The 24661-nt window shown below is 44.9% G+C and overlaps 1 protein-coding gene across 1 annotated transcript in view; it reads left to right on the plus strand.

The window, feature by feature from the left end:
- LOC126458215 (uncharacterized) overlaps positions 1-24661 on the plus strand; it is a 447624-nt gene that overhangs the window by 348927 nt on the left and 74036 nt on the right. The window contains exon 3 of the mRNA XM_050095145.1: positions 6464-6588. Coding sequence (XP_049951102.1) covers positions 6464-6588 — 125 coding nt within the window. The remainder of the gene's footprint in view (positions 1-6463; positions 6589-24661) is intronic.

Here is a 24661-nt window from a genome sequence, read left to right on the forward strand (position 1 = left end):
ATTTGTGTGCGCATCAGGTGTCGAGCGATGCCTAATGCAAAGGGTGAGGCGGCGGGCGGTCAAGCCGCCAGGCCAAGGCCCCCACGGTGTCAAGGGGTTCCGCCAGCAAGCGACTGCCTGCGTGGCGAGAATCCTGCCGCCGCTCGCCGATCACATACCTGACTGCCAGATGCTCCAAGCATCCGGCCTGCTCCTTCGTGACGCAGCGACCACTGAACTCGCAGCTACCTGCAGAGGCGCGACGCGCTGACTCAGACGGATGTCCAATAAGGTTCGACCGAGAGAGAAAGAGAGAGAGAGAAAGAGAGGTGCTGGAGGGAGGGAGGGGGGAATTTCAATGCACTCGTAACGTTACGGTACAAGACCGCTGACACGCATTTCATGTGTCCACTCAGAGGTTAATTTCTACGAGCCTATTCTGTGCTCTCTACGCAGATTTTTCCCTTTGTAGCACTTGGACGCACTGTTATAGTCTTCCCATCAAGGTAAGCGTGGTAGCGTAAACCTTTAAATCCGGCTGGTGCAGTACTTTAGTCTCTTACTTTCCTCTGCTCTAAACTTTCCCGGAAAATTCTAGCATAATTATTTTCCAGTGAATTTGACACCCTGGATGTAATGAAGCTTTTATGTAAAGAAAGGCAAATACCATATAAGTTTGAACAGTTCTCGGGTATCTGACCGGGTAGCGTCGTAATTTCTCCACTATATTTTGGTAGCTGTACACGCTGCCATCTTCAGGTGGTTCCTGACGAATGCTGTGCTTCATACCGAATTACTGTTGTTGATAATTCTTCCGGATTATATGGCCGTGGTCCATGGAATTCTTCTATTCCTAAAGTTTCGTCCATTACTACGTTGGACATCTTCAGAGGTCCAGCCATACCTCTGAAGATGTCCAACGTAGTATTGGACGAAACATTAGGAATAGAAGAACTCCATCGACCACGACCACATAACCCGGAAGAATTATCAGCAACAGTACCATCCGGTCGTGAAAGCCTTCATTGTATGTTACCGAATTACGCCAGGCCACTAAATCAGCCGTGGCTGACCATTGTATAAAGACTGGCCACACTACGGACTATATAAAAACAAAAATACTCTGTCAATCCTCCTACTTCTGGGACTGCGTTACTAAAGAGGCCATCGAAATCCGACTACAGGACGATCTAATTAATAAAGACAGCGGCCTTCAACTTAGTCAGGCATGGAACTCTGCACTCAGCCTGGAGAGAAAAATTCTGTCCCAGAGATCGAGGACCGCCCCCGGCGGCGGCAGCAGGGAGACTGCAGACCCCAGTTCAGACCCAGGCGCCGCTTCCCCAACCACCTCCAGTAGCCGCCGCGCCGGCCGCACCAAAGACACCAGGAGAGGAACGATGGAGGGGGTAACGACTAGTATATATAGGGCGCCCAGAGGAACAGCACAGCATTCGTCAGGAACCACTTGAAGATGGCAGCGTGTACGTCTGCCGAAATATTGTGGAGAAATTACGACGCTACCTGGTCGGATACACGAGAACTGTTCAAATTGGAAATACGCCGGGAGAGCTTTAGATTGCATACCGTCTAAGTTACTTCTTTTATTTTATTGTACAGCTAGTTTCAAGGCTTTTTTTGAGTCGTGAACCTCAGTCGGTAAAAATGAAACTCTTACAGAATCACTTTCTTGTCCGTCTATTTGTCCGATTATCGAAAAGCCTTTTTTGTCAGGAATGGATAGACCTATCAAGTTCTTTGGCGGTGTATAAAATTGATGCTCCTAAGTCAATGCAATCAAAAGATACGGCCATTTATGTCATATATACTGATACTCGCAAAGTCGCTCATCAAAACCTATAGGGTACTTGACCTTAACCTATAATCATGAAATTTTGCAAGAACCGAGGTTTTACTGCGCATCTTACGGAAAAATCAGAAAATTGTTAATTTCTAATTATATCACATGAAAGATATATTTATTTTGTCATTTGCTGCCTTCAAACTCTTGCGAGTATCAATGACGGTAATAGGGAAAGCGAACAGTCTCGAGTCTCCGGGTGGATGAACTGTCTTAATACATAATTAAGTTTTTAAGGAACCCTCAGAGCCTACGGGCTTGTCGCAGTTCTGACACCGGTCCCCGTCAGATCACCGAAGTTAATCGCTGCCGGGGTGGGCTAGCACTTGGATGGGTGACCATCCGGTCTGCCGAGCACTGTTGCCAAGCGAGCTGCATTCAACTTTTGTGAGGCAAACTGAGGAGGTACTTGATTGAGACGCCGCGGTTCCAGTCTCGTAAAGTGACATACGGCCGGGAGAGCGGTGTGCTGACGACATGCCCCTCCACATCCATATTCAGTGATGCCTGTGTTCTGAGGATGACACGACGGCCGGTCGGTACCGTTGGGTCTCCATGGCGTGTTCGGGCGGTGTTTAGTTTTTAATTAACCCTCAGGGTGAGAGATCTGCTCGCACCTGGACATTTTTTATTTCAGATCATCCTCAGACCATTAATTACGAATCACCGTTAAGTGCAGGCTGTCATCTGACGAATATACACTGAACACTAAAAGGGGGCTCTCTTAATTTTGACCTACTGACTGCTCTGTACTTCCCGCTGCAAGCCCAACCTGACTCGGAACGACGGGTCTTCCCTTATTGTTGATTCCTCTCTCTCTGGATTCCCTATGCGAGTGCGCTTCCGCAGAATCATTCTACCGGAGGGTTCAGGTGAGTACAATCTTTTGACCACGACAGTGTCGGCCATACGTGCCCTGGAATTTATAATATTCCCTGTGAGTGCAGAAGCAACTACATGTGTCAGTCCATCCGTACCCTTCCCGACCAATGTGCGGAACATCAACGGTACATTATATGTCGAGAACGTGAAGAATCAGCAGTTGCTGAGCACAGCCTCACATATAAACACAAAATTCTGTTTGAAAAAACAATATTTTTATCCCACGCTTCTACACACTGGAATTCTGTTGTTTGAAGAGGCAGCAGAAATTAGAATATGCGCGAACAGCATCAGAAGGATCAGAGGGCGTAATCTTAGTGGTGCGAGCTCTCGACGCGGAGAAGAAATAGAGAAATGCGCCGAATTGTATACGCTTCTACGGGAGTAATGGCGCCATCAGCGCAGACGTGCGACGTACGGCGACCAATCATAAGCCATCTATCGGCTGTATAAGACCACCACTGCAGTAGCCACAACAGTAATTTGCTACTGACAAAGTTCATGGTGGTAATCGTCGAAAGATAGACGTTTTAACCTGAAGTGATGCGGCAAGATGTCCGAGAATGTTTTATCAAAAATATTTTTTATTTTAAGTTTTTTGGTGCGGGCTCATAGGCTCTAGCCTAGATAGCATGTGTGTTAATTCAATCCTGTCTAGCTGGAAGGCCGCAAGGGTTAAGTTCAACCGCCTGGAAAGATTTTCTGTCCTAACGTTGAATGGCACTCTTCTTTCGTAATGACTGAGAGTTGTATCTTAAATGTAACTTGAAGAAAAGACAATTTAACACCAGAGCTGCTGTTTATTTACTGGTTGTTTAGTTTCGGGCTTTGCCCATTTTCACAATCCACCTGTTACAGAGAGTAAAATTTGTTATGATTGGATGTGTAGGATGTGGATAATAAAGATACCAGTGATAAAATAATTCATATAGTAACTACTTATATTTAATATATGGTTGGTGTGAACAGTTCTATTTATCATCACATGAAAGTATATCTTGTATCTACACTGGACAGATGGACAGAACGTTGAAAACGAGACACAGAGAACTCACAAACACAATCGAAAACAATGTTTCAGTTTTCGCCACACGTCTCAAAGAGAAAAAACACTGAACTCAAAATATCGATAGAAATCTCACTATTTTACATAATGTCTCCAAAGGCCAATTAATGAACATCTTGAAAGAAATACAAACCTGCATTTACTCGACTAAGTACCCATAACAAATGCTGAACGAACAAACAGACTTGCGCAGCAACAAGTTCATGGAAAATTTCCAAAGCTCCTTAACGAGCATATGAAAGGCACTCCATCCTGCATTATTCACCAAATACACGACCACACTTCAATACCACCTTAGTCAGCATATGAACTGTACTCTATCATACCTTGATCACTTACCAATTACATAACAGCATAACCATATAATCCTTCGTGGATTCCATTGAAATACAAATGAAACAATATGTTTGTCTTAAATAGTGCTGAAAAGGAAACGAAAATTTATTGTTCAACTGTGATATGCTGGAACACTGTGTCTCACCCTTAACGTAGTGATATTAATACAACTGCTAAGTATTGAATATATCAGAGATTATATAAGACCTTATAATAAAATTATTTGCATCAGCATCTGTCAAAACTGCAATAACACCCATGATAAATATACCAGCGTGACACACGGTGTAATGTAATAAGAGCAAATTCTCCAATGTATATACAACTTTTGTCACGTGGATCACATCGAGCTGGACAGTAAAGTTGCCACAGGTACGAAAACTATATGTGTATATTATGCACATCATGAACATAATACTGTAAGGTGTAACTACATTTTGTGACATGTTTTAACGCAGAAGTGAGATACATGTACGTATGAGAATATAAATAGAACTGACCACATCAACCATATCTTAAATATAAATACGTAAATAGTTACCATATGATTCATTTTATCACTGATGTCTTTATTTATTCACGTTATACACACCCAGTAACAACAAATGTTGTTCTCCGTAATAGGTGGCGAGTGACAATGGGGAAAGCACGAATCATCACCATCGACAGTGCCACAAACCATCACTCCATGAAGCACTGCGAAGTTTGGAATTCAATCCAGGACACTGGCGCTATGGGTGGTGATTAGGAAATTCTTTTCCTCCTCTTGCCTGCCAGATACCGATGGTTAAAAATTCTTCTGTCCGCAGAATTCAGATGGGCTATACATGAGTCGGGTGCCACTGCACAGATGTGCAGTAGCGACGTCAGGCATGTCGTAGGCAGAGCAGTGGTTCAGCTGAACTAACATGATATGTATACATATATTACTTGTAACTGTCTGCCAACGCTGGGGTAAATTTTCGATTCTGCGAGTAAAGAAATCACGTGGTTTTTAATCGAAGAACTCGTCGGCCCATGTTCGGAGCGCATTTTAATCCGTAAATCCTTGAAGGTTGTTCGGTAGAGAGTGGAAGAGATGAAAATCTGAGGGCACAAGATCAGGTGAATAAGGTAGGTGCGGGAAGACTTCCCAACCTCACTCCTGTATAGTATGTTGTCAGTCTAGCAGAATGCGGCCCGCGCTATCGTGGAGTAGCATCATTTCACGCACTCTTCCTGGTCATTGTTCTTGAACTGCGTCTGCAAGACTTCTCAGTTGTTGACCATAAATGTCACCAGGGAAGATTACACCTCGGGGAAGCAATTACTACTACACCACACCGTCGCTGTTTCACCAGATGCATAACATTAGGTCTTTGGACAGGGAGTTGCTGCTGCTTTATTTTGGCTCAACAATTCCTTTCGTTTCTTTATGTTAGTTTAAGTACGCCATTGCTCGTCACCAGTAATGAATCCCCGACAGGAATGGTCTATGTTGTTCACAAGCCGATTGATGACGAGCAAGCAGAGATGCACAGAGGACCACCTGCTGATTTCTGTGATTTTGGCTTGGAGCATGTGGCACCCAACGCCCGATTTTTGAACCTTCCCCATTGCATGCAAATCGGAATACATCTCACCTGGCCACGGTTTTCCTGTCGTCTTGGGTCCAACAGATATGGTCACGAGCGCAGAAGAGGCCACATGTGGTGATGTACTGTTAGCAAACGCACTCGCGGCGGTCGTTTGCTGCCATAGCGCATTAACGCCAAAGTTCACCTCACTCTCCTAACGGATAAGTTCGTCGCACTTCCCGTATTGATTTCTGTGGTTATTTCAAGAAGTGTTGTTTGTCTGTTAGCACTGACAATTCTGCGCAAATGCCGGTGCTCTCGATCGTTAAGTGAAGGCCGTCAGCCATTGCTTTGTCCGTGGTGAAGGGTCATGCCAGAACTTTGATATTCTCTGCACACCATTGACACTGTGGATTTCGGAATATTGAATTCCCTAACGATTTTCGAAATTGAATGTCCCATGCGTGTAGCTCCAACAACCATTAAGCGTTCAAAGTCTGTTAATTTCCGTCGCGCGGCCACAATCGCCTCGGAAACCTTTTCACATGACTCACCTGAGCACAAATGACAGCTTCGCCAGCGCAATGATCTTTTATACCTTGTGTACGCGACACTACCGCCATCTGTATATGTGCATGTCGGTATGCTGTGGCTTTTGTAGTCTCAGTATAAGAGCAAGCAAGGCCTTACGTGAATTGTGTCTAGTACAGTGCCGGCCCCCTACCACGTGCTGGCTGTTCTCCCGCCAGACGAATGATCGCGGGACTCGTGTCGGTGTTGCAGGTTCCCGGCGGCGGCGGCGGCATGCGGCTGCTGCTGGCCGCTCTGCTGGCCGTGGTCCTCGCGTCGCTGCCCGGCTGCGCCTCGCCGCTGACGCTCAGCCACTGGGACCTCGAGGGCGCCAACGTGTGAGTACCAGCCAGCAGCAGTTTCCAGCCCCTGCCTCTCTATGTACACTACTTTGCTTTATTCATTTAGTGGCTCCGTGATTGGTCTTGAGGCTCGTTCCGCACTATTTATTTTTATAAACTCGTAGCCAAGATCGCAGGAATTCTTTTTATTCCATGATTACCGGTTTCGGCGAAACTAAAGCCGCCATCATCGGATCTTAGGACACATACAGGTTACAACATCTGTAAGTAGGCTGTTTAGGTTTTCATGTTGGTAACGCCACGTAGCGCTCTGTATGAAAACCACTGACTGTGCTGTGTGCAGTCTGTGGCTGGTTTGCATTGTTGGAATATTTGCTATTGTAGTGTTGGGCAGTTGAATGTGAACAGCGCGTAGCGTTGTGCAGTTGGAGGTGAGCCGCCAACAGTGGTGGATGTGGGAAGAGAGATAGCAGAGTTTTGAGAGCGGACGATCTGGAAGTGTGTCCATCAGAAAAACGAAATTTGTAAGACTGTATGTCATGAACTGATATATACATTATGACTTTTGAACATTATTAAGGTAAATACATTATTTGTTTTCTATCAAAATCCTTCATTTGCTAACTACGCCTATCAGTAGTTAGTGCCTTCAGTAGTTAGAATCCTTTATTTAGCTGGCAGTATTGGCGCTCGCTGTATTGCAGCAGTTCGAGTAACGAAGATTTTTGTGAGGTAAGTAATTCATGAAAGGTATAGGCCATTCTTTTGTAGGGATTATTGAAAGTCAGATTGTGTTGCGCTAAAAATATTGTGTGTCAGTTTAGTGTTGATCAGAATAAGTAAAGAGCGAAATGTCTGAGTACGTTCAGTTCTGCCCAGCTGTTTGAAAATCAAATAACGTAGAGGTTTTCCAGCACAGTAAAATACAAATTTTCCTGAGGGGATGTTTCATACATATTGTAACCTGTATGAGTCCTAAGATCCAATGATGTCGGCTTTGGTTTCGCCGAAACCGGTAATCATGGAATAAAAAGAATTCCTGCGATCTTGGCTACCAGTTTATTGTTTTACAACCCTCTAGGTCGCTCCCACATGAGAACAATGTACTCCCAACAAAATTTATTTTTATCTTGTGGCTTTCTGCGCGCACTTGCACATCTGACGTATAATGTACTTTATTCCAAGCACTCAAGTCTGTGTATAGAATTAAATCTTATCGTTTTTCAAGACGCGTCAATTCGAATAAAATTCTAGAGCTGTCGATGGCTATCTCCGACATCGTCGTCAGGAGTAAAAAAAATCATTGATTGTTGGGGGTGTTTCCTTTTTCTTTCATTATTGTTATTTCATCCTTTGGCGCTCTATATGGGCAGGGGGATGGGCTGTCAGCGGTAAAGGCAACCCGCTCTTCAGCCAATGGACAATAAAAAATTAAATCAGGAGAAAAGAAAGAACAGATAGTGGAGATACTTAAATTGAATGTAAAGCTTTTTTAAGATGACGAATAAAACGGAACTTTTTAGATATACGATAGAGTATTGCTTGCACTGATAGTTGAAAATAGTAATAATAATCGCACATTAAGACATTTGAAACAAGTTGCCGAAGCACTGATGTTTAAGAGAAGCGCTTTCCTATCGCTCGAAAATAGAAGGACCTGCTGGGGGGTAGGGAGTCAGTTGTTGAAGAGGAAAAGGTTGGCTGGAGATGGGAGTAGGTTATGTTGCATTGCAGCGATGAAATAGGCGTGGATTTTGGGACAGAAGAGGGGGTAGAGCAGAGAGGGGAAGTGGTGACACTAATAGTTATTGGGAAAAGGGGGCGCGGAAAGAAAAGCAGATGGGGAAAAAGCGTAAGGAAATGTGAGGAAAAGGGAGAGGGAGCCCTGATAGAGTGGGATGCGTGGGGTGGACGTATAGTTGGTAAAGTGGGTAAATTTCGGGGCAGAGTTCGTGATCTGGGAGGGGAAGATGGTTGAAGTTTCTTTGGAGGGGCATTTGGGGGAGTGTGCAGGTGGACAGTTGGTGGGACGTGCTGGTAAAGGCGCGATAACTTATGAGGATTGGAAAGCAGAGGGGAAACGATAAGATTGTTGCAGTCTAATTTGCTTGCTGGTGGTGTAGTTTGTTTGGAGGTGTTTGATGTGAGTGAGGAGAGGTGGCAACTTGATGAGTTGGTAACATATCCTTCTGGGAAAGGTAAATGGATGCAGACAGCCAGGCGATGTGCACAGCGTTTCAGGATCTGGAGGGACTGAGAGAAACTGGGTGGGTTGGAGATCCATGAAACATTTACATAACGAAGGATGGAACGGATCAAGGTTTCGTAGGTGTGGAGTAGAGTGGAGGCGTGCAATCCCCAAGTTCGCCCAGTTAGCAGTTTTAGTCTATTGTGGGATCTCTGCTGTGTGGTTAGTAGGTGAAGTTTCCGTGTTAGTTACTGGTCAACTGTTAGTCCAAGATATTTTATTGTATCAGTGAGCTGGATAGGACGATCATAAATAGTAAGGTAGAAGTCATGGAGACACAAGGTGCGGATGGAGCGTCCTATAATTATTGCCTGGATTTTGGAAGGGTTGACCATGAGGAGTCCTTGGTTGCTACGAGGTGCATTCAAGTTCTGAGGCCTCCGGACTGGAAAGAGATAGAAACATGCACATTGTTTTAAAATGAGGCCGCGTTCATTGTCAATACGTCCCAGAGATGGCAGCACCGTACGGCAGAGGGAATTTTACCGCCAGCGGCGAGAATGAGAACTGTTTTAAATACTTAAAATGGCGCCGTTTTCCTTACTTGAACAGTGTGCAATCATTCGTTTTCTGAATTTGCGTGGTGTGAAACCAATTGAAATTCATCGACAGTTGAAGGAGACATTTGGTGATGGAGTTACAGATGTGTCGAAAGTGTGTTCGTGGGTGCGACAGTTTAATGAAGGTAGAACATCGTGTGACAACAAACCGAAACAAACTCGGGCTCGCACAAGCTGGTCTGACGACATGATCGAGAAAGAGGAGTGACTTGATTTGGGGGATCGCCGAATGACTGTTGAACCGATCGCCTCCAGAGTTGGCATTTCTCTGGGTTCTGTGCACACAATCCTGCACGACGACCTGGAAATGGGAAAAGTGTCATCCAGGTGGGTGCCACGAATGCTGACAGACGACCACATGGCTGCCCGTTTGGCATGTTGCCAAGCAATGTTGACGCGCAACGACAGCATGAATGGGACTTTCTTTTCGTCGGTTGTGACAACGGATGAGACATGGATGCCATTTTTCAATCCAGAAACAAAGCGCCAGTCAGCTCAATGGAAGCACACAGATTCACCGCCACCAAAAAAATTTTGGGTAACCGTCAGTGCTGAAAAAATGATGGTGTCCATGTTCTGGGACAGCGAGGGCGTAATCCTTACCCATTGCGTTCCAAAGGGCACTACGGTAACAGGTGCATCCTACGAAAATGTTTGGAAGAACAAATTCCTTCCTGCACTGCAACAAAAACGTCCAGGAAGGGCTGCGCATGTGCTGTTTCACCAAGACAACGCACCCGCACATCGAGCTAACGTTGCGCAACAGTTTCTTCGTGATAACAACTTTGAAGTGATTCCTCATGCTCCCTACTCACCTGAACTGGCTCCTAGTGACTTTTGGCTTTTTCCAACAATGAAAGACACTCTCCGTGGCCGCACATTCACCAGCCGTACTGCTGTTGCCTCAGCGATTTTCCAGTGGTCAAAACAGACTCCTAAAAAAACCTTCGCCGCTGCCATGGAATCATGGCATGAGCGTTGTGAAAAATGTGTACGTCTGCAGGGCGATTACGTCGAGAAGTAACGCCAGTTTCATCGATTTCGGGTGAGTAGTTAATTAGAAAAAAAAAATCGGAGGCCTTAGAACTTGAATGCACCTCGTAGATTAAGATGGCTTTGGAGGGATCGTTCTGATTTCTGGAGTGTAGGATAGAGAGCACGGAATGCGCTGTCAGCATACTGAAGGAGGTTGGCTGCTGGAGGTGGTTTGGGCATATCGGCCGTGTAGAAGAGATAGAGGAGAGGCGAGATGACGCAGCCTTGGGGCTCGCCTGCAGTGAGATGGAAGGTGTGGGAGTTGGTGTTGTTAATGGTGACAGGGGAGCTGGCACGGTTTACCGTTCATATAGGTACGACTGCAGCCTCTGGCACCTATTAGCCGAAACGACATGAGCGCGGAAGGTCACTTGGGCAGCTCAAAGCAGCTCCGGCCCGCCGTCGAACTGCAACTTCCAAGTGACGTAAGGAGCCGTCGCCTCTTTTAAAGTTGCCGCTCCCGCCTCCCTACAAGCATCAAGCACCAGTCTTTGCTTCCTTTCGATATCCAAAGCCCTCTCTCACGTCCTGCTTGGTGGTAATTCTGGTCTCTGTTAAAATTGTTGTTGTTTGTTATAATCTCAGGCACCGCCTTCATAACAGAATCCCAATACATGGCTGCATCAACCAAGACTCTCGTACTTCGTTTTACGGGCAATGCTCAACCGACATATCAAGCTCCGCAAGGGATACGGTAGCACAGTTTTCGGACTTACATGTGTTCTGAGCTATGCAATCTTTCTCATTCGATTGTGAGTTAAGCGGTGGATAAATTAAGTTTACTTTTACGAATCTTATAGTCTGAAATCACAGCTTGATAATGAACTGGCTTTCTTTTCCTTATTGCCCACACTTACTGTGATGTATCGAAGGAAAGTAAAGCACAGCACTAATTTTGAAAAGTTTGCCGTAAAAAAATGTCGTCGCTTGCCAGTTTGCGTTTGGTGCATTTTAGAACATATAACGCTGCACACCAAATGTAGCTAATACATCTAAATTGATTTTAACGTTGTGAATGAGATCCATACCTCTTTCATTCCCGAATAAATGAGCCATATTTATTGGGGTTTGGATGCAACGGACCACGACTTGCCACACTCTAGGCTGTGGCCGCACGTTATGTGGAGGTGCGCTTCGCGTTTCTGTTTCGTAGGTGGTTTATGAAGTCAGTTTCAGCAACACTTTAAGTTAAGATTGCACTAAGAGTTATTTTTATTTTAAAACTAGAGACAGGCATTCGCAGTACTAGGTTCCGGATCAAACTTACGCAAAGTGGGCAACAAGGATTTTAAAAACGATTTATCTTCATTCTCAGAGGAAAGAGAAGGAATTGAAGCCCTATCCTGGAATTTGCGTCCATTAGTTTCAAGGTCACGTTTCACCCTCCTGACTGATATTTTCTTTTGTAGAACTGATGAGCCTACTGACGTCTGCGCTGATATTAAAGAGTCATCTAACATCACTTGATTGCCGGCGTTGGCTTCCACCAGAGATGAGTCCAAAAGCTCCACGTCCTTATTTCATCTTCCTATGGGCCTGAAGTTGAATCTGTTGCTTCTAAACCAAGTGCCAAGAACCTCAATTAGTCAGCATACACATAACTAAATTCTTTCACCGCTTCTGAGCCTGACATCTTCACTTTCTTTGTATTTTTTCGACAATGTTTCGCCGCTTTTGTTGAGCCTTCTGGCCTACGAGAGAGAAAAAAAATTAACCGAAAATTAACGTCAACTTCGAAATCATTAACATCATTAAATAATTAAATACGACCATAAGTTTTATACATTTTACTCTTTGGTTTAGGCCTTTGGCTACCTGTTGTTGCTTAGTGTATTTCTCAACCGACCTGCACTGCACGTACAGCCGGTGACACAGTGAGATCAGTGTGCTGTGCGATCTTCGGCTACATTGCTTTAACAGTGTCTGCCTCAGCTGTCAGAGGACAAGTCGAAGAACATTGCAAACGTATCCTAAACCCATGTGACTGTTCCGAACTAGCCGGCCAGGGTGGCCGAACGGTTCTAGGCGCTTCAGTCTGGAACCGCGCGACCGCTACGGTCGCAGGTTCGAATCCTGCCTCGGGCATGGCTGCGTGTGATGTCCTTAGGTTAGTTAGGTTTAAGTAGTTCTAAGTTCTAGGGGACTGATGACCTCACAAGTTAAGTCCCATAGTGCTCAGAGCCATTTGAACCATTTTGTTCCGAACTGCACAGGGGCAATCGATGGTAAACACGTATGGTTGGTGAAGGCAAAAACGAGTGGTCACTGATTTACAATTATAAGGACTTCTTTTGCAAAGTTCTTCTAGCAGTGGCCGACTGAGATTACAGATTCGTTTTTGTCAACATTGACTCGTTTGGAAAAGATTCAGACGGAATAGTGTTTAAAAAGTATTGTAGAACCGTCTGGAAATACGTCGTATACACCTGAGCCCTTTCGCTTTCCAAATTTCAGTAGCTTTCTTTATTAAACTGTCCCAGAAGCTGTTAGTGCGAGGCACGACAGGTATAGTCAAATTTTATGTGGTGACCGTTTTCTAACGCATGCTCAGCTAACGCAGATCGCTCTGGATAGCGTAGGCGATGATACCTCTCATGTTCTTTCCTGCGTTGTTCCACAGTGCGCACTGTTTGTCCGATGTACTTCTGGCCACACTGACTAGGTATATCGTAGACTCCAGGTGTTCTGAGTCCTACTGCGTCTTTAACTGACGGATTTTCGTTGGAGGCCTGAAGATTGATTTGATCTAGCTATTGAAATAAAAATTACCGCAAACACCCTGAATAGAAACGGTGGCTTGCAGCTCAGCGCTGCGTGGGATCCAGCGCTCGTGCGGTTGAAGAGGGCACATCGAACGCCGACTCAAAACATGCCCATTATGGCAATGTCAGGGGCACCAGTGACGTCACAGCTGGCAGCTAGCGTATATAAGGGCGCACCAACAGCCCACTGGCAGTCATACCACTTGACAATGCCCAAGGAGTGCTTGGCCGAAAGCTCGTGTAATTTTAAGCAATTGACGTGGTTGGAAACCCGAGAGCATTTTATTCAATGTTATCGCCGCGACACTCTGCATTAATGCAATAAGTATATTTATCATGTTTCCTAGTATCCAACCATCAATTAACACCTCAAAAATCACATTATTGTGAATTTTCGTAAATATTTTATCTGCCTTGCCCTTAGTTCCATTTTTTAAACCTCGTTATTGTATTCCGTTGTAATTGCAACTGCATTAGTATTTTTACTAGATGGTGTCGGAAGAAGCATGGTGTAACATGCTAACAATAAAAAAATGTAGTTTCTCAAAATCTGTCTCTCTGACGAATTTCCAAATAAAAATGAGTAACCCATTTGGGGAAATTATATCACCAATTCTGATATAATTTCGACTGCTCTTGTAACCCAGAGTATTATTATAGTAATGGAGAGGCCAAAAGAAACAGCAACAGATTCTCTCAACTTGGCTCTGCGAAATATAAGAAATTGTTGACAGCAAATATCATGCAATGTCCTATCGATTTTGGTTCTATCTTTGTATTCATCAGTCCATATGCCCGAAATACAAGGCTTCTTCTAGTCCTCCATCATCAAAATTTCAGTGTCGATTTTCTCACTACCTACAGGGCACATTGAGGAACACGCTTTGTAGGCACACACACGCCCGACGGAGAACACAGCAGTGCGTGTTGTCTGTCAGCTGGCCATCCCGCTCTGCTCCCAGCACTGGCTGCCTGTTGTCTCCTGGCCCCTCTATGCACACCTGCCGCACCACCCGTATGAACTGCCCAATTGTTCTCCTGGCCCGTAGCACTGCAGCTGTTGCCATGCGATTTCCGTCTCGGTATGGGTAATGAGGCTGGCAAGCTGCAGTATTCCACAGCCGCAGACGTTGCGGGACTGTCGCATCCATCCCGTGCGCCATAGCAGTGCGACCATTTACCGCGCAGCTGATGTTCCGCACATATTCCGCTCGCGTGGCCCCAACCTTAGGCTGCGGGCACAGTGGTGGATTCCGACGACAACCGACATCGGCCGGAGAAGGCCGATCTCTTCAAATTGGTACACCGCTACGTGCGCGGTCACACTACAGCCGATCTTATCTCCCAAACGTACAGATTTCGGACAACGATTGGTGAAATTCAGATCAATTTGTTTTCTTCGGTCAAATCGACGGACGTTCTTGCACACGGAATATTGAGCGTGAGAAACGAATAAGTTTAGTCCAAGAAAGAGTGTGTTTGTGGCATCCTGAGGATGAAAATATCGTAATAGGGATATAGTTCAGAATCTATGGACTCACAGGTTTATTCGAAACCTCAAAAGGCAGTATCTTTTTTGGAAATTTTAGGCATAGATTATAACCTTAAAAAAATAATTTGTTCAGGTCGAAAGGGTGGCGTATCTTATATGATTATAGCTATTGAGTTGGAACGTTTTTGTGGTAGGTTGTCATTACTTGTCTACAAATTATTATTATTGCTTATTGCCATTTTGTGCCAGTAAGGTAGTGATTCTGTTAATATGAAATGGTTTGCAAATGTGATGTACTATACGTATTTCCATTTTTCAGTGCTTTAGGTTTTCAGAGTATCTTATGCTACAATTTATGCTTGTCTTTCACTCGTGTGCTAAACGACAGTCACAGAAGGTTAATTGACATACGTCTGCACAGTTTTAAATAAATACAGCGAAGCAGAGTGTATATAATGTGCTTTTCAAGGTCACCACGAATTATCTGGAGTATGTAACAGAACTTTCCTCGCGTCATCTCATACTTGTCTGGTTATTCCGATAACTGAGGACATAGTGTATAGTACGCGCCAAGTTCTTTACCACACATGAAAGCTCAGCTCATTCACATGCATACGGCGTCTTTTTAATGGCAGAATCCGTTAGGCAGCACTCGTACCCAATCACAGAGGCTTCGTGGCGTCCACTCCACCCTACCTCATACACCGAAGAGCCAGAGTAACTAGTTTACCTGCCTATTATCGTGTAGGGCCACCGCGAACACGCAGAAGTGCCGCAACACGACGTGGCATGGATTTGACTTATGCCTGAAGTAGTGCTGAAGTGAATTAACACAATGAATTCGTAAGAGTACGAGGCGGTGGAAATCTCTTCTGAACGGCACGTTGCAATGCATCCCAGATATGCTCAGTAAAGTTCATTTCTGGGGAGTTTGGTGACCAACGGAAGTGTTTAAGCTCAGAAGAGTGTTCCTGCAGCCACTCTGTAGCAATTCTGGACGTGTGGGGTGTCGCATTGTCCTGCTGGAATTGCCCAAGTCCGTCGGAATGCACAATGGAGATGAATGGATGCAAGTGATCAGACAGGATGCTTACGTTCGTGTCACCTGTCAGAGTCGTGTCTTGACGTATCAGGGGTGCCATATCACTCCAACTGCACACGACCCACACCATTGCAGAGCCCCCACCAGCCTGAACAGTCCCTTGCTGAAATGCAGGGTCCATGGAATCATAATGTTATCTCCATACCCGTACACGTCCATCCGTTCGATACAATTTGTAACGAGACTCGTCCGACGAGGAAATATGTTTCCAGTCATCAACTGCCCAATGTCGGTCTTGATGGGCCCAGGCGAGGCGTAAAACTTTGTGTCGTGCGGTCATCAGAGGTACAAGAGTGGGCTTTCGGCTCCGAAAACTCATATCGATGATGTTTCGTTGAATGGTTCGCACGCTGACACTTGTTGATGGTCGAGCATTGGAATCTGCAGCAACTTGCGGAACGGTTGCACTTCTGTCACGTTGAACGATTCTCTTTAGTTGTCGTTAGTCCCGTTTCTGCAGAATCTTTTTCCGCCCGCAGCTTTGTCAGAGTTTTGATGTTTTACCGGATTCCCGGTATTCACGGTACACTCGTGAAACGGTCGTACGGGAAAATCCCCACTTCATCGCCACCTCAGAGATGCTGTGCTCCATTGTTCGTGCGCCGACTGAAACATCACGTTCAAACTCACTTAAATCTTGATAATATGCCATTGTAGCAGCAGTAACCGATCTAACAACTGCGCCAGACACTTATCTTCTTATAAAGGCATTGCTACCTCAGCGCCGTTTTTCTGCCTGTTTACATATCTCTGTATTTGAATACGTATACCTATACAGTTTCTTTGGCGCTTCAGTGTACGTACAATAGTTTCTAACCTAACCTACTAACCTAACCTCCTTGACACTGCCAAAAATTGAGGAAGGAGACCGGACGCACTATGACCACGCTGTCTCCAATGTTATCGGGCGACCTACGGTGACAGAGTCTGACGACTGTCGTCGGTGCCACTGTGAATGCAGCTTTAGGCGACTGCTGTCGTGTCGCAAGGCTTTCCGCTCGCTGAGTGACGCATGTCTGCGCTCTCTCGTGACGGATGTGCGTTGCCGCAGGTACGGGACAAGTCCCACGAGTGCAAGCCACGCACAGCTCCGGGTATGGCGGTGCCTGGACGCGGATTCAGCCGCAAAAAGCAGCCGCCGCCGGATCGGATTCCTGCGACAACTGGGTTAGCGCTGCCTGCCTGGAGCCTGCTCGCGACTGCGCGGCCGTCCCGGTAGTAGACCTGAGGAACGCAGCCTCCTCGTGGGAGTGGCGCGGCCGACGGGCTGCGACCGCACGTTCCTGGAAGTCGCATTACCGTCGCCACTCGCAGTCGCTGCTATCCGAGTTAACTGAGATGCCGCAAGAGCAATAGAGGCTAGTGCATCGGAGCGTCCTAAGTAAAATACACTACTGGCCAGTAAAATTGCTACACCACGAAATTTAACCGACAGGAAGAAGATGTTGTGACATGCAAATGATTAGCTTTTCAGAGCATTCAGACAAGGTTGGCGCCGGTGGCGACACCTACAACGTGCTGACATGAAGAACGTTTCCAACCGATTTCTCATACACAAACAGCAGTTGACCGGCGTTGCCTAGGGAAACGTTGTTGTGATGCCTCGTATAAGGAGGAGAAATGCGTACCATCACCTTTCCGACTTTGATAAAGGTCGGATTGTAGCCTATCGCGATTGCGGTTTATCGTATCGCGCCATTGCTGCTCGCGTTGGTCGCGATCCAGTGTCTGTTAGCAGAATATGGAATCGGTGGGTTCAGGAGGGTAATACGGAACGCCGAACTGGATCCTAACGGCCTCGTATCACTAGCAGTCGAGATGACAGGCATCTTATCCGCATGGCTGTAATGGATCGTGCAGCCACGTCTCGATTCCTGAGTCAACAGATGGGGACGTTTGCAACACAACAACCATCTGCACGAACAGTTTGACGACGTTTGCAGCAGCATGGACTAACAGCTCGGAGACCACGGCTGCGGTTACCGTTGACGCTGCATCACAGACAGGGCGCCTGCGATGGTGTACTCAACGACGAACCTGGGTGCACGAATGGCAAAACGTCATTTTTTCGGATGAATCCAGGTTCTGTTTACAGCATCATGATGGTCGCATCCGTGTTTGGCGACATCGCGGTGAATGCATATTGGAAGCGTGTATTCGTCATCGCCATACTGGCGTATCACCCGGCGTGATGGTATAGGGGGCCATTGGTTACACGTCTCGGTCACCTCTTGTTCGCATTGACGGCATTTTGAACAGTGGACGTTACATTTAAGATGTGTTACGAGCCGTGGCTCTACCCTTCATTCGATCCCTGCGAAACCCTACATTCAGCAAGATAATGCACGACCTCATGTTGCAGGCCCTGTACGGGCCTTTGTGGATACAGAAAATGTTCGACTGCTGCCCTGGCCAGCACATTCTCCAGATCTCTCACCAACTGAAAACGTCTGGCTAATGGTGGCCGAGCAACTGGCTCGTCACAATACGCCAGTCACTACTCTTGATGAGCTGTGGTATCGTGTTGAAGCTGCATGGGCAGCTGTACTTGTACACACTATCGAAGCTCTGTTTGACTCAATGCCCAGGCGTATCAAGGCCGTTATTACGGCCAGAAGTGGTTGTTCCGGGTACTGATTTCCCAGGATCTATGCACCCAAATTGCGTGAAAATGTAATCACATGTCAGTTCTAGTATAATATATTTGTCCAATGAATACCCGTTTATCATCTGCATTTCTTGTTGGTGTAGCAATTTTAATGGCCAGTAGTGTATGACAGTAAGGGGTACATGAAATGGAAGCAGTAGTTGAGAGGTTATGTTCATTGAGGAAGCAGTGAAGCAAACCAAGGAGAAATTTGGAAAAGGAAATTAAAATTAAGGGCACAGAATAAAATATTTTGATGTGCTGATGACTTGGTTGGTTGGTGGATTCGGGGGAGGGGACCAAACAGCGAGGTCGTCGGTCCCACTAACGACACGGTAATTCTCTTTGAGACGGCAACGGGCTTGGGCAATCAGTCGTGCGGAACGGAAAAACGGTATAAGATGAATATCAACGACACTAAAAAAAGAGTAATGAGATGTAGTCAAACTGAATCAGGCACTGCTGAAGGAATGAGATGACTAAATGAGGCGCTAAAAGTAGTTGATGAGTTTCACTATCTGGCCAGATATCTGATGATAACCAAACGTAGACAAGCAATATTTAAAAAAAAGCATTTATAAGAAAGAGAATTTTGTTGATATCGTATGTAAATATGGCTGTTAGGTGGCCTTTCCGAAGATTCGTCTGGACTGTAACCTGGGGGTGAACGATAAACTATGCAAAGAAGAGAACAGAAGCTTTCTAAATACGATGGTGATGCTACTGAAGAATGCTGAAGATTACGTGAGTAGATCTAATAGCGAATGAGAAGATACTGAATCGAATTGAGGAAAAAAGAAATTTATGGCGCAGCTTGACTTTAATGGCCAACATCAAAACGTGTCACATTAATGTTGACAACAGTGAGACAAACTTACTCTACTACGTGTGTTTTCTGTGATGATGGGTCCCTCATGTTGTCGGCCAATATTATTCACCGATGTCGGAGCCTCTCATCGCTATAGAAGGTAATTTGAGGACTGCGCAGTATGAGACAGGATACCTCAACCTTCTGCTCATCCCGACAGCATTTCGGCGATGGGTCGCCTTTGAAGACGAAAATGCTTGAATACACCACGCGTACTTCCAGGAAAGAGAAAGTAACGAGGTGCAAGGCCCTGCGATATCTGTTGACCCGACCCTGATCGTGCTTGAGACCAGTAGATGCATGCAGTATGTCGTCGAACGAACCCTCATCGCACAGGGACGACCCCAAGAAGACAGCAGTTGAGGAGCGGCGACAGCTTAGCAGCGACGTCCCGACCACTATGTCGACAGAATCCTAAGGGGAGACCAAACAGTTTGAAGTGCATGCGATGGAGAGGCACGGTACATCGAAGGTCACTATGATTTCAGAGAGGCCCACTTTCGAACAAAAACACTTCAATTTGGTGATGCATTTGTGTTTTCTTTCACAGTATTTTTTATGTTTAACTTTGTAAATCTTATCTTTCATTATCTGCTCCCCTTGAATCTCAGTATGTTCTCAGATATGTAAGAGGAACAAAAATTTTTTTGGCCAGGTTTATTTGAAATAATATACAAGGTTAGATAAAGTGTAAGTGTTACAGTTTTACTTCTTTGCGGATATGTCACACAGGTGATCAACTCAAGAGAGTAGTCCGTTACCTATTACGCCACATGTACACAGAATACAAATGATATTAATCTTCGTATTTCTAACTTTTTGCCTCACGTCTTCCTAGTTAATCTACTACACAAGCTGATCAAAAATATCAGGACATGCCTACGTAATGTGGAATTCACCACTAGAGGCGGGTCCACCAGTATAAAATGAGACGGGTGGTGTTGTGTCGTCACTAGAGAAAGAGTAACAGCAGAATGGGCAGGTAACGAGAGCCCAGTGACTTCGAACGTTGGCTAGGCATTGGATGTAACCTGGGTTCCAGATTCATCGGAGACGTTTCAACCCTTCTAAAGCTGCTCAAGTCGAGTGTTGATGCTGTGATTAACAAAGGAAAACGGGAATTAACCACTACAGCTAAGACCAGGGAGACCTCATGTAGTGGCGGACAGGAATCGTCCAGTATTGCGGAGGGTGGTTGTAAAAAATAGCGTGAAATCAGCGGTAGGATTCACTCGCGAGTTACAAACTGCGACCGGCACCCCAGCTAGCACAGTGGTTGTGCGTATGAAGCTAAAAACTAGGGTTACAATGGCCAAGCAGCTACTCATTAGTCACAAATTTCTATAGTCACTGCTAATCGACGCTTGAGGTTGCGTAAAGAGTGACGCCATTGGACGATGGATCACTGGAAACGAATGATTTGAAGTGATTAGTCACTTTATTTTTTGTTTCAATCCGATGAAAAGGTTTGTATTTCAGAAATGCCTGGAGAATGTTATCCGAATACTTTTTATACTTACATGGATATGGTGTCTGTTCTTTCGGACGTGTCCGAAAGAACAGACACCGTATCCATATAAGTATATAGCGGCCATGACCTTCTTCTTCTGTGCGAATGTACACATATTCCCCGAACTCTTACGGGACTTGGTAAGAATGTCTTCCACGAGTAATGAATGTGTTGGATTGGGACACTACGAATGTAGTGTGTGGACATACAAGGCGAGAATGTGAGTCTCACGGGAGGCATGCTCGAGATAGTCCCTGCAGTCGCACTATCTTCCGTGCCCTCAGTGGCTCAGCGGCACGGTAACTCAGCGTGTTCCGTCAGGGGGGATCGCTGCCCACTGTAATAAAAAAACTGAGTTAATGGATCAACGACGAACTGAAACGGGTGTCTCTTAAAGATATGAGCACTTTTAACCAAGGACGTACTGTTTCCAGGCTTTTTATTAAATCAAATCGTATAAAAAATTACGCGCTTTTGATATATCCTTAATGTGCTGGTGCAGTGAAACAGGTCTAACACAAAAACCACCAAATATCCTACGTTACCTTTGAAACCTGTGTTCCATTCCAACACGGCGTCCGCTCAGTTCAGTCTATGTCGTAGAAGAATATCTTGCATCATACTGGTTCATGTTTCGTAGCATATTTCCGAAACACGACAAGACTTAATGCCTTTCATGCTTCGCAACATGAATTTCCGCTTTGTGACAACACAAACTTCGTCGGCTTCATGTCCACGTCAGCTTCCACGTTCTGTGTGCGAATGGCTGTGATTGTTGCCTTCCTCCACTGTTCGGAGTATCAAAAGATGGCGACTGCACATGTTTTCCACATATTTGGCGCAAAAATGCAGAGGCTCGTAAATACGGCTACAATCGAGAAAGAAAGCATCATATTGTGGGTTAAACGACTGTAAAATTCCTATTGCACAGACAGCGTGAAAAGCCTTCTTAATGGCTTGTGTTCGGCGTACGTGACGCTGCAAGATTTACCGTGTCAGAACTAGATCACTGTGACGAGACTAGATACATTCATATTGTATTTCCTTATTTTTGTTGAAAAGTTAAAAATTGTTAAAAGTTACGGTACATAGATAAATTTAACAGTTAATTTGGAAGATGTACCTTTATTTGACAGCAATTCATTGCCAAATAACACTATAGTTTCTAGAAACCATTTCTACCTTTACTGTCTCTGGAGACGAATGTTCAGAAATATCGTCAAACGTTAGAAAAAGTCGTTGATATCTTCGCATTTCGGGGGTTTCCAGATGTTGTCTTGATCTTCGTTCATAAGTGTGGTGTGATGCAGCTTCGCATAGTAGCCAAAAGTGTGTACGGCTCTTTATCTCTGTGTAATAGCATCTGTATCCTCCAATTTTCCCTCATTACCAAATTAGCTATGCCTAAGACTGAATTCTTTTAGTCAAAATGTCCCACAAATTTCTTTTCTCTTCGAATCGATTCAGGACATTTTCATTAATTGTACGATCTATCCATCTAATCCTCAGCATTCTTCTGTAGCACCGCGTTTCTAAAGTTTCTATTTTCATCTTGTCTATGCTGTTTACTATCCACATTTTACTTCTGTATAAGGCTATACTGCAGGAAAAAACTTCCAGAAAAGTTTTCCTAGAATTATATTGTACTTTAATACATTTCTCTTTTGCAGAAAAACTTTCCTTTCTATTGCAAGTCTGCGCTTTATATCCACTTCTGCCATCATCAGGGACAATTCAGTGACAACATGAGCTCTTTCTCAAAACCCGAGTAATATCGTGTTATTTTTAAGCCACACTACAATCCCTCTTCGAATTTGCTGCAATCTGCATCTGTTGCGATCTTCACCACTTAACAAAACATTCAAAGAACAACAACGAATAGTAATTATTATCTAAATTAGTGGTGTAAGAACAAATCTTTTCCAATCTGTGTGAATATTTGAAGGTCCTTTTAATCACGAGGTAGGTAAACAGTGAAATGATGTGAAATGATCGTGTGGCACTGTTGGTCTGGAGACACTGTCTATGGTTGTTCAGCTACCTGGCCCTAATCCAAGCCGTTTTATTTGACGCCATGTTGTCATAAAGATGAGATGAAATGATTAGTACAACATAACCACCAAGTCTCAGAGCGAATAATATCTACAAACCAGGCCGGGAATCGAACCTGAGACCGCGCGATCTAGAAACAGTGACGCCAAGTACTAGACAGCGACCTGCGGGCTAGTGAAATAAAAATATTCTATTGCACTTCACATTATCATTCGAAAAGCAGCTCTTGTAGAAACGGTTCGTCTCTCTACCATGCATTGAAGTCTCCTCTTCTGAAAGACTGCTAGCGTCCGTAAATTGATAGTAACGATATCGTTGTCGCTCCTCAGCAACATATCCCCGCGTTAAGTCTGATGTTAATAATAAATTAAAGATTCAAAAGGATGATATGATATCGTATTATTTACCAATTAATAATTTCGTTATGTTTCATGGTCTCATTGGCAGGAAATTGTGTGAACTTCGTCATCTATCAATCATATAATTGTCGACGCGAAATGTCACTCAGTCGGCAAGACTCAGGGGAATGGGGAGCAACTGTATAGATGTCCAGCGCAGCTCTGGTGGACAAGTTGGCGACTGAACTCTTCTAATAGTTGCTATAAGATATAAAACGTTGTCTTCATGAATCTGTTTTCTGAGCAACTATTCGAAGTAATTTTTACTAAAGAGATCCCGTACATTCACACACAAGTTTTCATCGTCTGACTCTCCCATTTTGTAACTAGCAACTGGAATATAATAAATGATAAGGAAATTTATCCGCAATATTTTCCAAGTTTTCTCTGCAGCAGTTCGCCACTACAACTTCTGATGAAGGGGTCTGCAAAATCACCCAGTAATCATGTCTGTTCCACCTTTGATTCTGTTCCTCAAAGAGATTATTTCACGTTCCGAGTATGCTATAAAATCCTACGAATTCTTTACAGCAACAAATATGCAACCACTACTGGCGTCTGCTCTATCCTACTGATATATATTACAAACTGAATGTAAGCTGTGGTATTCACTTCCAGTTTCAATAAGCATTCTCTTCCTATATTACGTCGGCCTTTAGTAAACTACATTAATTCAGGAGCTTACTATGGATGCTCCATGCTAACTAATACATCATTAACATGGTAGGACGAACGTCCTGTTCTTTTTTACCATGGCTAATGTATTCTTTTCGTAGATTGTGATACATAATTCTCCATCGAGCCTATAGAGATGTTACTCTAACCTAAAATACTCCCGTGTATGTGGCACACGTGCTCTGCTTCCTCAGTAATCACTTCGTGTAGTGGGAGCCTGACTTATTGAGGGAGGTTCTATAATCCTCCAGCTTATAACTGACGTCTGGATACTGCATCCGGGGTGTAAGTATCTGATTTTGGCACCCGAAACCAGACCAGGAGGCCATGGTCGATTCTGAGTACGGTCCTACAAACAGGGAAGTAGGAATAGAAGGCTAGCTGCCTTCATCGATTCAGCTATCTGTCTAATGGAACCGAGGTTGGCTTCGAAACTCAGGGAGCAGGAGTCATTCGTGCCAACGTGATCTACGATTCGCAATCGTTGGTACGCAATACGGTGTCCATTGACAGAGTCTCCTTCCCATATCGGAGGAAACTCCCTAAGACGTATACCGAATGCAAACTGTTCTTCTTACCCGACCTGCCAACTGCTTCCCTGAGCAGATCGTTCACCCACCTGACTTTGGAGCTCCGAATGGATACCAAACCGCCACCCGTGTTTGTCCGGACTTGGCAGGAAAATCGACATCAAGCTCAACAGGATCCCGTGCTAACCCAAATGTGTTATCAACACCTGCTGCTATAGCATATGGGCACA

Source organism: Schistocerca serialis, chromosome 1 (genome assembly GCF_023864345.2).
Source record: "Schistocerca serialis cubense isolate TAMUIC-IGC-003099 chromosome 1, iqSchSeri2.2, whole genome shotgun sequence".
Lineage (NCBI taxonomy): Eukaryota > Metazoa > Arthropoda > Insecta > Orthoptera > Acrididae > Schistocerca > Schistocerca serialis.